General features: G+C 36.3%; 1 protein-coding gene across 2 annotated transcripts in view; it reads left to right on the top strand.

Moving 5' to 3' along the window:
- LOC111516193 (protein rhomboid) overlaps window positions 1-17,477 on the top strand; it is a 73,588-nt gene that overhangs the window by 29,921 nt on the left and 26,190 nt on the right. Inside the window, exon 1 of one of the 2 annotated variants that reach the window (XM_074170264.1) lies at window positions 2,723-2,914. The exons of the other annotated variant lie outside the window; for it this stretch is intronic. Within the exon in view, the coding sequence (XP_074026365.1) occupies window positions 2,912-2,914 (3 nt within the window). The 5' untranslated portion in view covers window positions 2,723-2,911. Of the gene's footprint in view, window positions 1-2,722; window positions 2,915-17,477 lie in introns of those variants that run through there. 2 annotated transcript variants of the gene reach the window in all.

Raw genomic sequence — 17,477 nt, 5'->3', positions numbered from 1 at the left:
AAGTAATGAAGTGTATGTCAAGAGTTGTGAAAAACTAGAAGTGAACACATTTTATGGATCATTTTTCCTTAAAACAATGCCAAGCAAAATATTGGCGTATGAGTCACCAGAGAAAGCAGATTCGAAAGGCAAAATTTTTGTTTTGTTTGACTCCTGAAAACAGTTTAGTGAAATCAGATTTGAATTTTGAACAGTGGGGTCTTATAATAGATCATATTAGTTTTTTCTTGAAAAAAGAGTTCACGTTATTCGAGTAATTGGATGCAGTTAAAGCAATAAACTGATTGGAGAAAAATATAAAAATGAATATCTGATAAAAATAAAATGATTCACTCACATACTTGTCCTAAAAACATGAATACAAACATCATGAAGTATATCGATTATGAATCTTTCATTTCATTTTTAAATTTATGATTTCTCATGAGTATCTCCATTTTTATTGTTGTTACTACATGAAAGCGGAAGACGAAATACGACAAAGGGTTCGGCTGAGTAGGTAAAAATAAAATTTGGTAAGGTGAGCTTTGAAATATAAATATATTAAATTTGAAAGTGAAGCAGTGAAAACCAAAACGTTTGTGAAATTGAAAAAAGTTTTTTAATTCATTAAATACCAACTACCGTGCCACCGTTGACACTTCTAGAAGTACACCTGGATATTGATAGTTCTCCTTGTAAAGGAAATTTCCATTTACTCCTTCGTATATTATGTTGTGTATAAGGTTTTTTATGGTTTGAATTATGTAATGAAATGACGGGCTTGGTTTGATTTAAAGTTTATTTTAATTTTTTCAGAGCATATAAAAAAGTGAAAAGCTTGTTTTCGAAACTATCTTTTTAATATTTATTCATTCATATATTCAATTCATATTCCTTCGATCAGAAGTGGCTTCACTTTTTCAGAGCATATAAAAAAAGGAAAAGCTTGTTTTCAAAACTATCTTTCATATCAAGCACGACTCATGCAAATTTATCTGCCCGACAAAAACAATAATAGTTATTTCAATCAGGGTGGAAAATTTCATTGAAATAAAAATTTATTGTTTTTGTCACAGTTAATTAATTTAATTTCAAATAATTTTTTTTCTGTTAGTAAGTAATGATTTTATTCAATTCTCACATTAGTATTTCTTCCTTACACAATTATATTTTTATATTGTCTTCGCAGTTCATGTCATATATTTCCGACTTTTCACTTTTCAACATCTTGTCCTGAGATTTAACTAACAATTGTTGAAGTGAATCTAAAGAAATGAACCTCGTCAATTAGATGGAGTGACATTTTCTTGTTCGCTCCAACTCAGGAAGAGGAATGAAATACTCTTAACGAATTCCGATTTTCAATTATGGAATATCATTGACTTTAGGTCGATGATGGCCACTATCTGACGAGTGGCTAATGAGTCAGAAACCGGTCTGCAAGTGTTTACGTTCCAAAATTGAAGGTCGACTCTTTCAGTTTTATTGCCAATTGCATATGCAGACATTTTTTTGTGAAAATTTCTGCACTGACGCCTGTCGGATATACTCCAACGCCATTCGTGGTATTAGCCAGTGGAGTAGTTGTTTTCTGATAGGCATCAGTTCATTCAACCAACTGTGTATATCCGAGACTGGCTTGAACGTTTAAAGTTCATTTCTTTAGATTTATTCAGTGCCAGTCTTCAAGCATAGGTCACTGACTAATAAGAAAGTTTTTCTTCCTTATTCAGAGGAATCAGGCAAATTACGGATATGCAGTCGGTTAGTACCTCGTCCACTAGATGGAGTGACATTTTTTTGTTCACTCCAACTTAGGTAGAGGAATGAAATACTATGAAAAAATTCCGATTTTCAATTATGGAATATGAATGACTTTAGGTCGATGATGGCCACTATCTTGCACTGACGAGTGGCTAATTAGCCCGAAACCGGTCTGCAAGTGTGCCCCTTGCAAAATTGAAGGTCGACTCTTTCAGTTGTATTGCCAATTGCATATGCAGGAAACTGAAAAGATTACTGCACTGACGCCTGTCGGATATAATCCAACGCCCTTCGTGGTATTAGCCAGGGGAGTAGTTGTTTTCTGATAGGCGTCAGTTCATTCAACCTACTGTGTAGGTATATCCGAGACTCGCTGGGAACGTTAAAAGTTCATTTCTTTAGATTTTTTTACTGCCAGTCTTCAAGCATAGCTCACTGACTAATAAGAAAATTTGTTGAAGTGTTCAGGAAGTTTCGAAAATACAATCTAATTTTCGTAGTGTATCTTGGTTCATACGGAAGGACAATAAACTCTGAATTTTTGAGTCGTAACGAAGATTCTCCCTAAATTTACGTTTCTCAATTGACGTATCTACAATATTTGTAAAATATCTGTTGTAAAATATCTGTTGCTTTCAGTTATGCCCTAATATCGTTGTTCTCTTCATTGAAGGGAAACATAACAAGGAAGTTCAAACCTGTAATTTTTTTTTGAGGATAATCGCGGTAGTAACGTTTTCTAAAATCGATAATCTGAGAATTTCATAATTTTTTTGTTTTATTACTCGTATGTTGTTCACCACATTTTGAGTCCAGCCCCAACTTCTTACACGATTTTCAATTGAATCATAGTTTGATCATACACATCGAAAATTATGAATAACTGTTGCCTGGTCTAACGAGACAGTTTTGCTGAACGTTTCACACTAGCTCGTTTTACTTTTATAATTTTGTGTCTTGAGTTCAACAACTATTAATAGTACCTTCGAATTCACGAATGCAGTATTCCAGAGAGAATGCTACAGGTTCAGTCTTAGTTGGTGTGACATGTGAGAAAAGTCGGAAAATTGAATGTTAGTTGAATTGATGAATAAGAATATCGCACCAATGGTTTCTGATATTGTGATGAGTGAAATTTATGAATAGTTTTCAGAGATGCCAGTAAATGGTATGTGATCATTTGATTTACATTTAATCTGTATTCAATGACAAAAAATCAAGCTAGATTCGTTGTTCTTATAACTTATATTTTTAGATAACATTATGATGATTGAGCAGAATTCATTTTCGAATAAAATTATTGGAATTAATGTTTCACGTGAATTTGGTATTGACTTGCTCCCAGATTTGTAAAATATTGAGATGATTTTTTGCTTTGCTATGCACTAGTCATATTAGTATTCGAGCAAGTATCTGAATGCTAAACGTTATTGCTAAAGCTAATCATTGGCCCATATCCTGACCTTGTCAATTTAAAGTTTGGTGAATCCCTTATTACAAATACAAATACAAAATACAAATTCGATCCAAGCATGTTTCCAGATCTGCCTTACAGGCTTCACATTTTGTTTTCCGGAATTTTTGATAAGATTCAATCGAGGTATGAGATCATGTGATTTCACAGTTCATATGTCGATGGTTCGAACAACTTTTCTCATCTGACACATTCCATTTCTGAACATAGTCACTTCCGTGTTTACGAAGTTAGATTTATGGAGTACGTTCTTGCCAAAATTGTTTGCCATGATGAACAGTTATAAATATTCTCTTCTTTCATTGGTGTCTGTGCTCCCCTAGGGAATTGTGGTGTGCATTGGCATCGAAATCAAATTTGAGCTGTGATATATCTGCTCGAAAAGCCTTCAGAAGCCTCTTTCACATATCTCAGTGATGGTACCATAATATTTTGAGGGTGCCAAGTTTATACAATAATAATGGGGAATGTTCCTCCTGACGAAAATCAAGTAGTTTTCATAAAAGAGCTCTAGAACAACGCATTTTAAACTTATCATTTCAACCTTTTTCTTTCAAAAATTATTTAAATACTTAAAAAAGAGGAATGAAACAATGCATTCAACATTTAAAGGGATATCATTTCAACCTTTTTCTTTCAAAGATTATTTAAATACTTAAAAAAGAAGAATGAAACAATGCATTCAACATTTAAAGGGATTCGTTTCTATTTCACCATTTGGCAACATCGGTTATAGCTGTATGAGACAAACAAAGATTACATATTTCAGAGGCGTGCTGTTCTGTTTACTTATGTTCCAAGTTCCGAGACATTCTGTGACATATGACATTTTGTGCACCTAACCCATCTTCCTCTATATGAATAAATAACAAAACAACTGTTGTTTATGTGGCTTGTGGAGTATTGAACTATACTTTGCCTAAATTGTTGATTTATAAACATAATTTTCCTTTTATAAAGTAGAATATATAGGTACGTATAAATTATTTCAACTTGGTATAGGTGCTGTTGCCAATATGTGAATTAGAAATGAATCCCTTTAAAAATTAAAACTCATCATTCGAAACATCAATTTGAATACTTTTTGAAGTCAATTTGAAAAACTCATGAATTAAACTCAACTTTATTTTATTCAAACTTGCATTTGCCGTAATAATCCAAAATGAGGAACATTCCCCATTGCCCCAGATCTTTCCTCATTAGTTATTTTTATGTGACTACTGCTCCTGTTACGAAAATTACTCCATATTTAACGGATAATATCATATGTACTCTTGCGGCCAACGATGTTTTTCTCTCAGGTCTCTCCATATTTCATGATCTTTTCCCTGTATAAACCCAGGGTTTTTGTATGAGAGCAATAACCAACTGTCCCATAACCGTCGTAAAGACCACCAAGATTGAAAAAAAATGAAATTCGCGCTGGCAATGCAATGGGATTTGTATTACCAAACTCTCGTCTACTTCCGCGGCAGACTTCATCGGTGGTATAATATGCTTCAACTGCGTGGACGAAGGTTATGTCCCGCCCCAAGAGTTATCCTTCTTCTGTTCATAATTATGGTTCATCAAGTGCCTGGGAGAATGGAGGATATGGTTTTCCACCTGAAAGACAGCTAGATAGCCTTGAATGCATGCAAGGCTAACTAAGTATTCAGGTGGGTCAGATATCCCATAGTTTTCGATGGTACTATTCATACAGATTCATACAGTTACTATTCATCTGTCGCTACGGGTAACAAAATACCTCTGAATCAAAACTCCAAGGATAATGGTGAATTATTGTAACACTCGATGCCACATGAGGTATTCTCCTCATTTTTCCTGACCAGTAACTGCAATAAATATAGGTGAAATAGCGTGTAATCAGGTGTCAATAATGAATGGTACAGATTTGGACTTTTATTGTCTTAAAAATATAATAACATATGATAAATATAACTCTTTGGAGTCTATCGGGACATACGTGTCCCATCCATGTCTTTCGTGCGACTAGTGGTACAAATAGATCCCGTTTTTCCATTATACATAAATATATCAGTCTCTAAACACACACTATACAAGAATTTGTTTACAATTGGTCACATAACCTCACAGTTTGCCGGTGAAGTCCGTCCAGCCAACACGTGCTTTGCGTTCTACTATATTCTGAAAAATTTGCAGTGTATTATTGCCCTAACTGTATTGTGTCTGCTCTCCAAGGTTAGTAATAATGATCGTGTACTAATAAAACCTGTTGTATTTCATTACTTTAGACTGTGGACCTCGGTTACTTTGGCAATAAAGTTCAGCAATATTTCGTATTTTCTATTCTCTTTCCCGAAACAGTGAAAAATGTATTTTGAAGGCATCATGAATATTTGAAATGACGGAAACTATAGAAAATAGTGAAAACTAAACGAAAAATCCGAGCAGGGGGCGGTATACTGTCTGTCTGTCTGTCTGTCTGATTTTATTCAGACAATCTGCCACCTTCATATTTTGTTATAGTGGTGACAACTGGAAATAAAAAAATATGTCAGAAATGAAATAAAAAAACCGGCCGTCGGGGTCGGTACAGATCCAGCAATATTTTTATTAGAGACTCTGCCACCTTCATATTTTGGTATAGTGTTAAGAAATAGAAATAAAGGTCTATGTTAGAGGTGAAATCAAAAAACCGGCCGTCGGGAGCGGTACAGATCCAGTAATATTTTTATTAGAGAGCCTTCCACTTTCATATTTTGGAATGGTGTTAAGAAATGGAAATAAAGATATATGGCCGAAGTGAAATAAAAAAACCGGCCGTCGGGGGCGGTACAGACCCAGCAATATTTTTATTAGAGGCTCTGCCACCTTCATATTTTGGTATAGAGTTAAGAAATGGAAATGAAGAAATATGTCAGGTGTGAAATGAAAAAACCGGCCGTCGGGGGCGGTACAGATCCAGCAATATTTTTATTAGAGACTCTGTCACCTTCATATTTTGGTATAGTGTTAAGAAATGCAAATGAAGAAATATGTCAGGTGTGAAATCAAAAAACTGGCCGTCGGGGGCGGTACAGATCCAGCAATATTTTTATTAGAGAACCTGCCACCTTCATATTTTGGTATGGTGTTAAGAAATGGAAATAAAGATATATGGCCGAGGTGAAATAAAAAAACCTGCCGTCGGGGGCGGTACAGACCCAGCAATATTTTTATTAGAGGTTCTGCCACCTTCATATTTTGGTATAGAGTTAAGAAATGGAAATGAAGAAATATGTCAGGTGTGAAATAAAAAAACCGGCCGTCGGGGACGGTACAGATCCAGCAATATTTTTATTAGAGACTCTGCCACCTTCATATTTTGGTATAGAGTTAAGAAATGGAAATGAAGAAATATGTCAGGTGTGAAATCAAAAAACCGGTCGTCGGGGGCGGTACAGATCCAGCAATATTTTTATTAGAGAACCTGCCACCTTCATATTTTGGAATGGTGTTAAGAAATGGAAATAAAGATATATGGCCGAGATGAAATAAAAAACCGGCCGTCGGGGGCGGTACAGATCCAGCAATATTTTTATTAGAGAACCTGCCACCTTCATATTTTGGTATGGTGTTAAGAAATGGAAATAAAGATATATGGCCGAGGTGAAATAAAAAAACCGGCCGTCGGGGGCGGTACTGACCCAGCAATATTTTTATTAGAGGCTCTGCCACCTTCATATTTTGGTATAGAGTTGAGAAATGGAAATGAAGAAATATGTCAGGTGTGAAATAAAAAAACCGGCCGTCGGGGGCGGTACAGATCCAGCAATATTTTTATTAGAGACTCTGCCACCTTCATATTTTGGTATAGTATTAAGAAATGGAAATGAAGAAATATGTCAGAGGTGAAATCAAAAAATCGGCCGTCGGGGGCGGTACAGATCCAGCAATATTTTTATTAGAGAGCCTTCCACTTTCATATTTTGGAATGGTATTAAGAAATGGAAATAAAGATATATGGCCGAGGTGAAATAAAAAAACCGGTTGTCGGGGGCGGTACAGACCCAGCAATAATTTTATTAGAGACTCTGCCACCTTCATATTTTGGTATAGAGTTGAGAAATGGAAATGAAGAAATATGCCAGGTGTGAAATCAAAAAACCGGCCGTCGGGGGCGGTACATATCCAGCAATATTTTTATTAGAGACCCTGCCACCTTCATATTTTGGTATAGTGCTAAGAAATGGAAATGAAGAAATATGTCAGATGTGAAATCAAAAAACCGGCCGTCGAGGGCGGTACAGACCCTGCAATATTTTTATTAGAGACTCTGCCACCGTCATATTTTGGTATAGAGTTAAGAAATGGAAATGAAGGAATATGTCAGGTTTGAAATCAAAAAACCGGCCGTCGGGGGCGGTACAGATCCAGCAATATTTTTATTAGAGACTCTGCCACCTTCTTATTTTGGTATAGTATTAAGAAATGGAAATGAAGAAATATGTCAGAGGTGAAATCAAAAAATCGGCCGTCGGGGGCGGTACAGATCCAGCAATATTTTTATTAGAGAGCCTTCCACCTTCATATTTTGGATTGTTGTAAAAAATGGAAATAAAGATATATGGCCAAGGTGAAATAAAAAAACCAGCCGTCGGGGGCGGTACAGATCCATTTGATTGAATATAAAATTCATTTTTCAACAATTAACACGTGTGGACATCTTTATATATTCGAAATGGCAGCATAGGATCAATATTCTCCAAATGAAATAAGTGACAGGTCGTCATTAGAAACCAAAATATTCTCTAAGGTAATAGCCGTGTGTCTGAAAAAAATATATCTGGATCGATCTGTACCGCCCCCGAAGACCGGTTTTTTATTTCACCTCTGACGAATTTCTATATTTCCAGTTGTGACCACTATAACGAAATATGGAGATAGCAGAGTGTCTAATGAAAAAAATGCTTTATCTGTGCCGCCACCGATGGCCGGTTTTTTGATTTCACACCTGACATATTTCTTCATTTCCATTTCTTAGCACTATACCTAAATATGAAGGTGGCAGAGTCTCTAATAAAAATATTGCTGGACCTGTACCGGTCCCGACGGCCGGTTTTTTGATTTCACATCTGACATATTTCTTCATTTCCATTTCTTAGCACTATACCAAAATATGAAGGTGGCAGAGTCTCTAATAAAAATATTGCTGGATCTGTACCGCCCCCGACGGCCGGTTTTTTGATTTCAAACCTGACATATCTCTTCATTTCCATTTCTTAACACTATACCAAAATATGAAGGTGGCAGAGTCTCTGATAAAAATATTGCTGGATCTGTACCGCCCCCGACGGCCGGTTTTTTGATTTCACCTCTGACATATTTCTTTATTTCCATTTCTTAGCACTATACCAAAATATGAAGGTGGCAGAGTCTCTAATAAAAATATTGCTGGATCTGTACCGCCCCCGACGGCAGGTTTTTTGATTTCACACCTGACATATTTCTTCATTTCCATTTCTTAGCACTATACCAAAATATGAAGGTGGCAGAGTCTCTAATAAAAATATTGCTGGATCTGTACCGCCCCCGACGGCCGGTTTTTTGATTTCAAACCTGACATATCTCTTCATTTCCATTTCTTAACACTATACCAAAATATGAAGGTGGCAGAGTCTCTGATAAAAATATTGCTGGATCTGTACCGGTCCCGACGGCCGGTTTTTTTATTTCACATCTGACATATTTCTTCATTTCCATTTCTTAGCACTATACCTAAATATGAAGGTGGCAGAGTCTCTAATAAAAATATTGCTGGACCTGTACCGGTCCCGACGGCCGGTTTTTTGATTTCACATCTGACATATTTCTTCATTTCCATTTCTTAGCACTATACCAAAATATGAAGGTGGCAGAGTCTCTAATAAAAATATTGCTGGATCTGTACCGCCCCCGACGGCCGGTTTTTTGATTTCAAACCTGACATATCTCTTCATTTCCATTTCTTAACACTATACCAAAATATGAAGGTGGCAGAGTCTCTGATAAAAATATTGCTGGATCTGTACCGCCCCCGACGGCCGGTTTTTTGATTTCACCTCTGACATATTTCTTTATTTCCATTTCTTAGCACTATACCAAAATATGAAGGTGGCAGAGTCTCTAATAAAAATATTGCTGGATCTGTACCGCCCCCGACGGCCGGTTTTTTGATTTCACACCTGACATATTTCTTCATTTCCATTTCTTAGCACTATACCAAAATATGAAGGTGGCAGAGTCTCTAATAAAAATATTGCTGGATCTGTACCGCCCCCGATGGCCGGTTTTTCAATTTCACACCTGACATATTTCTTCATTTCCATTCCGTAACACTATACCAAAATATGAATGTGGCAGAGTCTCTAATAAAAATATTGCTGGGTCTGTACCGCCCCCGACGGCCGGTTTTTTGATTTCACATCTGACATATTTCTTCATTTCCATTTCTTAGCACTATACCAAAATATGAAGAAGGCACAGTCTCTAATAAAAATATTGCTGGATCTGTACCGCCCCTGACGGCCGGTTTTTTGATTTCACACCTGACATATTTCTTCATTTCCATTTCTCAACACTATACCAAAATATGAATGTGGCAGAGTCTCTAATAAAAATATTGCTGGATCTGTACCGCCCCTGACGGCCGGTTTTTTGATTTCACACCTGACATATTTCTTCATTTCCATTTCTTACCACTATAACAAAATATGAAGGTGGCAGAGTCTCTAATAAAAATATTGCTGGATCTGTACCGCTCCCGACAGCCGGTTTTTTGATTTCACATCTGACATATTTCTTCATTTCCATTTCTTAGCACTATACCAAAATATGAAGGTGGCAGAGTCTCTAATAAAAATATTGCTGAGTCTGTACCGCCCCCGACGGCCGGTTTATTGATTTCACATCTGACATATTTCTTCATTTCCATTCCTTAACACTATACCAAAATATGAAGGTGGCAGGGTCTCTAATAAAAATATTGCTGGATCTGTACCGCCCCTGACGGCCGGTTTCTTGATTTCACACCTGACATATTTCTTCATTTCCATTTCTTAACACTATACCAAAATATGAAGGTGGCAGGGTCTCTAATAAAAATATTGCTGGATCTGTACCGCCCCTGACGGCCGGTTTCTTAATTTCACACCTGACATATTTCTTCATTTCCATTCCTTAGCACTATACCAAAATATGAAGGTGGCAGAGTCTCTGATAAAAATATTGCTGGATCTGTACCGCCCCCGATGGCCGGTTTCTTAATTTCACACCTGACATATTTCTTCATTTCCATTCCTTAACACTATACCAAAATATGAAGGTGGCAGGGTCTCTAATAAAAATATTGCTGGATCTGTACCGCCCCTGACGGCCGGTTTCTTGATTTCACACCTGAGATATTTCTTCATTTCCATTTCTTAACACTATACCAAAATATGAAGAAGGCAGAGTCTCTAAAAAAATATTGCTGATTCTGTACCGCCCCTGACGGCCGGTTTTTTGATTTCACACCGGACATATTTCTTCATTTCTATTTCTTAACACTATACCAAAATATGAAGGTGGCAGAGTCTCTGATAAAAATATTGCTGGATCTGTACCGCCCCCGACGGCCGGTTTTTTGATTTCACCTCTGACATATTTCTTTATTTCCATTTCTTAACACTATACCAAAATATGAAGAAGGCAGAGTCTCTAAAAAAATATTGCTGGATCTGTACCGCCCCTGACGGCCGGTTTTTTGATTTCACACCTGACATATTTCTTCATTTCCATTCCTTAACACTATACCAAAATATGAAGGTGGCAGGGTCTCTAATAAAAATATTACTGGATCTGTACCGCCCCTGACGGCCGGTTTCTTGATTTCACACCTGACATATTTCTTCATTTCCATTTCTTAACACTATACCAAAATATGAAGAAGGCAGAGTCTCTAAAAAAATATTGCTGATTCTGTACCGCCCCTGACGGCCGGTTTTTTGATTTCACACCGGACATATTTCTTCATTTCTATTTCTTAACACTATACCAAAATATGAAGGTGGCAGAGTCTCTGATAAAAATATTGCTGGATCTGTACCGCCCCCGACGGCCGGTTTTTTGATTTCACCTCTGACATATTTCTTTATTTCCATTTCTTAACACTATACCAAAATATGAAGAAGGCAGAGTCTCTAAAAAAATATTGCTGGATCTGTACCGCCCCTGACGGCCGGTTTTTTGATTTCACACCTGACATATTTCTTCATTTCCATTTCTTAACACTATACCAAAATATGAAGGAGGCAGAATCTCTAATAAAGATATTGCTGGATCTGTACCGCCCCCGACAGTCGGTTTTTTGATTTCACTGCTGACATATTTTTTTATTCCCAGTTGTCACCACTATAACGAAATATGAAAGTGGCAGAGACTCTATTAAAAATATTGGTAAATTTGTACCGCCTCCGACGGCCGGTTTTTTGATTTCGTCACTGCTATATTTCTTCGTTTCCTTTTGTTAACACTATAACAAAATATGAAGGTGGCAGGGTGTCTGATTAAAATGTTGACAGAAGTATACCGCCCCCTACTCGGATTTTTCGTTCAGTTTTCACTATTTTCTATAGTTTCCGTCATTTCAAATATTCATGATGCCTTCAAAATACATTTTTCACTGTTTCGGGAAAGAGAATAGAAAATACGAAATATTGCTAAAGTAACTGAGGTAGACTGTGGGACACCTGGGTCCCACCAGGCATTTTGAACGGGACACATTTGTCCCGGTGGTTCTGTACAACAATGAGTAAAAGAATATTAACACAAAGAGAACTTGAAGAAGAAGCTAATAGAATTATAGAAGATGGCTTGAGTGATGACGATTATGACCCATTTCATTGTGAAGACTCATCAGATGAAAATTATTGACCCTCAGAGAGCGATAATAGCGAAGATGATGAAAATTATTGTTCCTCAGAAAGCGACAATAACGAAGATGAAATTATCGCTGATGATATAAATAATGATGATGAAATTAGTCGAGAAGGTAATGAGACAATTGGAAGTGAAAACGTAGTGGCACCAGATGGAGTAGTATTTTGGAGTAGCAGCATTCAACAATTCTCCCAAATTCTGTATACCTGACGAAGCAGCAACTACTTCTTGCCTGCCGAGGCAAATGAAGGACGTTGAAATTTTCTTGAAGATTTTTCCTAGAAGCCTACTCATACAGATTGCTGAATAGATCTAACCGATCAATATGCGGGCTTATACGACTTTGACTGAAGATCAAATAAGTGGTGGAAAAGTTTTTTTCAAACTCCTTATGATAGCTGCAAGAAATGCTCATATTCTCTACGATGATGTAAGACGCACAAAAACTTCATTCCTGCCATTCCTAATTACAATAGCAGAAGATTTGATTGCGTTGGGACGAAGTGGGGCAAGTGTGAAGAGAAAATCAGCAACATCTTTAGGGCGACCTAGTTCGACTAGTTCGAAAAAACGAAAACATCAAAATGTGGGCGATCATTTACCTATTGAGGGCCCCACAAGACGTCGCTGTTGCAGATGCGCACAGATGCAAAAAGAAGTAAGAACAAAAACATTGTGTCAAATGTGCAATAAACCTCTGTTGCAAAAATTGCTTCACTCCTTACCATCTGCAATAATGTTCTATATGTTGTCCAATATAATTTGAATGGAAATAAATATTTTTTCGAGACTACTGGGTTTAATATGTCTCACCTAAAATGTCTAATGGGACACATATGTCCCGGCCCTTAGCGAAAAAAGGGCGTAACCTGCATTCATAAAACTAACATTTCTTGATATAGTATCAACATTTACATAAAATTTGACCTCAGATATATCACAAGTATAAGAAAAATAAATCAGACTCCAAAGGGATAATAATGGGTCTATATCTATCTAATAGACCGAAATATTCGGACGAGTTTATTAAAACAGAAAAAAATGAGTATAAATAAACAGGGAATGAGGTTAGGTTAGGTTAGGTTCAAAGTGAGTGGGTCTATTTGACCCTCCACCGCACCCCCAAGGGTTTATTGTGGCTCACACCTATTCACAATCGGCCAAATAAACTCAGCTTCTTAACGAAGCCGATTAGTTTGTATGGTAAGTGGTCTTTCAGGTCAGATGGTGAGAGTGCGGCTCTGCCGAACTCTAAAGACCTGATATGGTCCCCAGCGAGGCAGGCACAAAGTATATGCCCTGTTAATGAGGTTAACGTTAGTCAAGTTGCAAGATTCTCACCTTGATACCCACGAAAACCTTTGACGTTTTTGCACGTCAGCTACACTTGACAATGCCTTAGATTCAGCCGTGCAGGGCTTTGTCGCCTCTGGTTTTGGTGAATCATCACTTGAGCGCAAACGTTTGCTAACCTGCTTCTGGGGGGTTTGTTAACCCACCTGGGATAGATTCTGCGTACGCCGCTCAAGAATTTGGTGCAAGGCGGTTTTATAAGGTACCCCACTTTCGAAAAGATGGCTCAGTCGTTTCCTGGCTGCACCACCAAACCTTTTTTTAAGGTTCAGTTGTTGGATCAGGAGTTGGGGAGTTGAGAAGCTCTCGCTTCTGTACTAAATTTACAGGAAGGTCAGTTGGAGTCGTAAGCTCGACATCCATCTCCTCTGTAGACTCGCTCCTGAACTAAATTTACAGGAAAGTCTGTTGGAGTCGTTAACTCGACATCCATCTCCTCTGTAGACTCGCTCTTGAACTAAATTTACAGGGAGATCAGTTGGAGTCGTTAACTCGACATCCATCTCCTCTGTAGACTCGCTCCCGAAATAAATTTACAGGGAAGTCCGTTGGAGTCGTAAATTCGAGATCCATCTCCTCTGTAGACTCGATCCTGGACTAAATTCACAGGGAGGTCAGTTGGAGTCGTAAACTCGACATTCATCTCCTCTGTAGACTCGCTCCTGAATTAAATATACAGGGATGTCAGTTAGAGTCGTGAACTCGACATCCATCTACTTTGTAGACTCGCTCCTGAACTAAATTTACAGGGAGGTCAGTTGGAGTCGTAAACCTTTATAGAGTCAGCGTTAGAAAGAATTTTAAAGTTCACTTCGTACATAAAAGTCACACGAGTAGCTAGCAATCACGGCGGAGCCCCGCTTTCAAGACGAGAGGGCGCCCGGTATCTCGAAGGTTCCGTAGAGACAGCTGATTGGCTCAGTGTCATTAATCCTCTCGGCACTGATACACACCTTAGGATTAAGCCATCGTTGGGATGCCATTCAGTTAGGGTATGACCAAACCACAAGTGATTATGTCATTCCCGTATCCGTATCCTACGTGGAAGCAGGCATCCGATGACCGGTTTGCTCAACCCCCACATTCCAAGTCAAGTCACCGAAAACAGCATGCACAGTAGTTCAGGCAGTGGAAGATGAACAAGGACAGCCAACCCGCCTCAGCAATAAGAATAGAAATTGAAAATTTAAAACACAAATTATTGTGACCTGAAATGAAAATGTATCAATAAATGGGTTAACAATAAGTCAAATGTCTAATATATATAAACAACGAAACTGGAAAAAATTGAACAATCAAGGTGAATACAAAAAAAAAAGAAAAATGGAAAAATGAAAATGTTACTTCACGACTTTTCTTCTTCTTCTTTTAATTTTGGTCCCAGCCTCCAGGTTTGGCGCTATTATGACCAGTACTCTTTTTATTACAGTGTTGACTGTAATATAAACTTTGTCCGGGGAGTACAAAAGTCTTGTATTGCACAATATTGTACTCTATGTTTTTTCCTTGTGTATGTATTGTCTCTATTTTTCCATCTCCTTATGTTTGTTTTCTTCTGTGTTCTAGACCGTTATTAATAGTATAGTATAGTATAGAATATTGATAATATAAAAATTGCACACAAAACTATTTTAACAATTGATTCCCTTTTTTCAAACTTAAAAGATACAATCCCAAAAAAATTCAATCTCAAGTTGTTTATAGTATCCCTTGTATAAGTTGCAGTGCTGAATACATTGGTCAGACTGCCAGATTATCAAAAGACAGAATATCTGCACACAAAAGTGATTGTACACTTCATCCAGAAAGGTGTGCCCTTAGTGAACATGTTTATAATAATGGACATGTAATGGATTTTAACTCAGTAAAAATCTTGACTAAAGAGAGGAATGTTCCTAAAAGATTATTCCTTGAAATGACTTACATTTCGCAATCACGAAATTGTATAAATAAAAATCTGACTTACAACATTTAAGTGAAATATATTTATTGACAAAAATTGGAATTCCTTCAAAGACAACTCATTTGACATTACTTGAATTCATTTATCAACTCATCAACAAAAATTATATAACAAAACTCTTTCTTCTGAAAGCAACTGTAACTCTTTGATTAATTGCACCAGCGGCAAATGCCAAGCCTACTTCTTCTTGAAAATTTTATATATATTTTATATATATATATATATATATATATATATATATATATATATATATATATATATATATATATATGTATATATGTATATGCTGAACTGGTTGTTCCGGGTATTTGATCCGTGTATGTGATATTAGAGAATATATCACATACACGGTGAAATTAGAGATAATATCACATACACGGATCAAATACCCGGAAAAACCAGTTCAGCATATTCCTATCCGTGAAAACTTCAGATTTCATATATATATATATATATATATATATATATATATATATATATATATATATATATATATATATATATATATATATATATATATATTGTAGCTTTCATTTATTTCATATGTCTTGTATTTGTACAGTTGTTACTTGTTTTTATCATGATTACAACATTCATATTGTAATTTTAACTCAACTCAATTGCGACCAATCTCACTAACATTGTAAGTATTCACTTGCGCTTCGCTGCTATCCCACATAACTCCAAGGATTTGTTCGTAACTAGTCGGCAAAGACTACCTCTCTCTCTCTCTCTCTCTCTCTCTATATATATATATATATATATATATATATATATATATATATATATATATATAAATATATATATTTTTTTAATTTTCATTATTCTTCGTATACTGTTTTTTTACAACCTATTTTCTTTCCTTTTTGTATCTATATTTTTTTCTTTTCTTTTTTTTCCACTATAGTTCTATTTTATTATATGCTGAAGAATTATTAATCAATTTAACTATTTTTGGTGTTATATTTCTCAAAATTGTTAGGAACCACTCCGTTTTCAATAAACGTCTGATACATATCGACATTTGGTATAATGTTGATTGGACATTCGAAAAAAATATGTTCCAACGTTTCTTCTTGCCCACATTCACAGTATGGACTGTGAATGCGGGCAAGAGGAAACGTTGGAACATATTTTTTTAGAATGTTCCGATTGTTGGTATCCGCAATCGTCTATGGGTGATAATTTGCTCATTCCTGATAAGACTATTAATAAATCACCTTTGTGGACATCGAGATACTGATGAGTCTGTGGATCATGCTATGGTAGGCTGCTAATTTATGTTGATGAGGGTAATTATAATGGTTATTGATAGTTGTGCTCGAATGGGTTGGTTTGTGGTGAATTTCAAAATCATGTTCGTTGTTGATTTTTGTAATTTTGAAGTCTAGAAAGTTCACCGAATAATTGGTTTCTAGTTCTATTGTAAATTTGATATGTGTTTTTTTTCAACGACGAAACACAAGCACTTCAAGAAAACCCTCAAAGCGCTCTAAGAGCGGTGTCTGTGCGAAAGTAGGGGCTCACATTGAATTTGAATCACTGAAGATCAAATCCATTTGGAAAAACGTTTTCATTAAGTTAATTCCACATAAACGCAGTTCTCCAAATGAAAGAGTTCTTAAACAGTGATGTTCGAGGTGTATTGAGTTGAACTTCAAAACGATGAGTAGCCACAGTCCGTCGCGTGTTTCTGATTTGTAACGTTCTTGGCGGAATCAAATGTACCAAAGGTGGTTGACAATGTTTCTTGGTGCATTTCATCAGTTCGGACTTCTCTTATCTGATATGATATAAACTGATTTGAAATACCTGAAAGAATCGGTAAAAAAATTAAAAAAGAGATAACCTGAAAAAAATAACAATTATATTAAGCAAAAATAACTGAAATTACAATGAAATAAAATACAAGCGACGACCGAAAAAAAAGGAAATTAAACTGTTAACACGTGATGAAAATAACAAGAAATGAAAATTATAAAGATTTCAAACCAAGTTAATTCACGACGTTTCGATTGTAAGTATGCACACAGAAAAATT

This window comes from Leptinotarsa decemlineata, unplaced genomic scaffold (assembly GCF_025532065.1).
Source record: "Leptinotarsa decemlineata unplaced genomic scaffold, Ldec_3_MD MMD2_P_RNA_scaffold_7, whole genome shotgun sequence".
Classification (NCBI taxonomy): Eukaryota; Metazoa; Arthropoda; class Insecta; order Coleoptera; family Chrysomelidae; genus Leptinotarsa; species Leptinotarsa decemlineata.
This window is presented reverse-complemented; position numbering and strand designations above follow the sequence as displayed.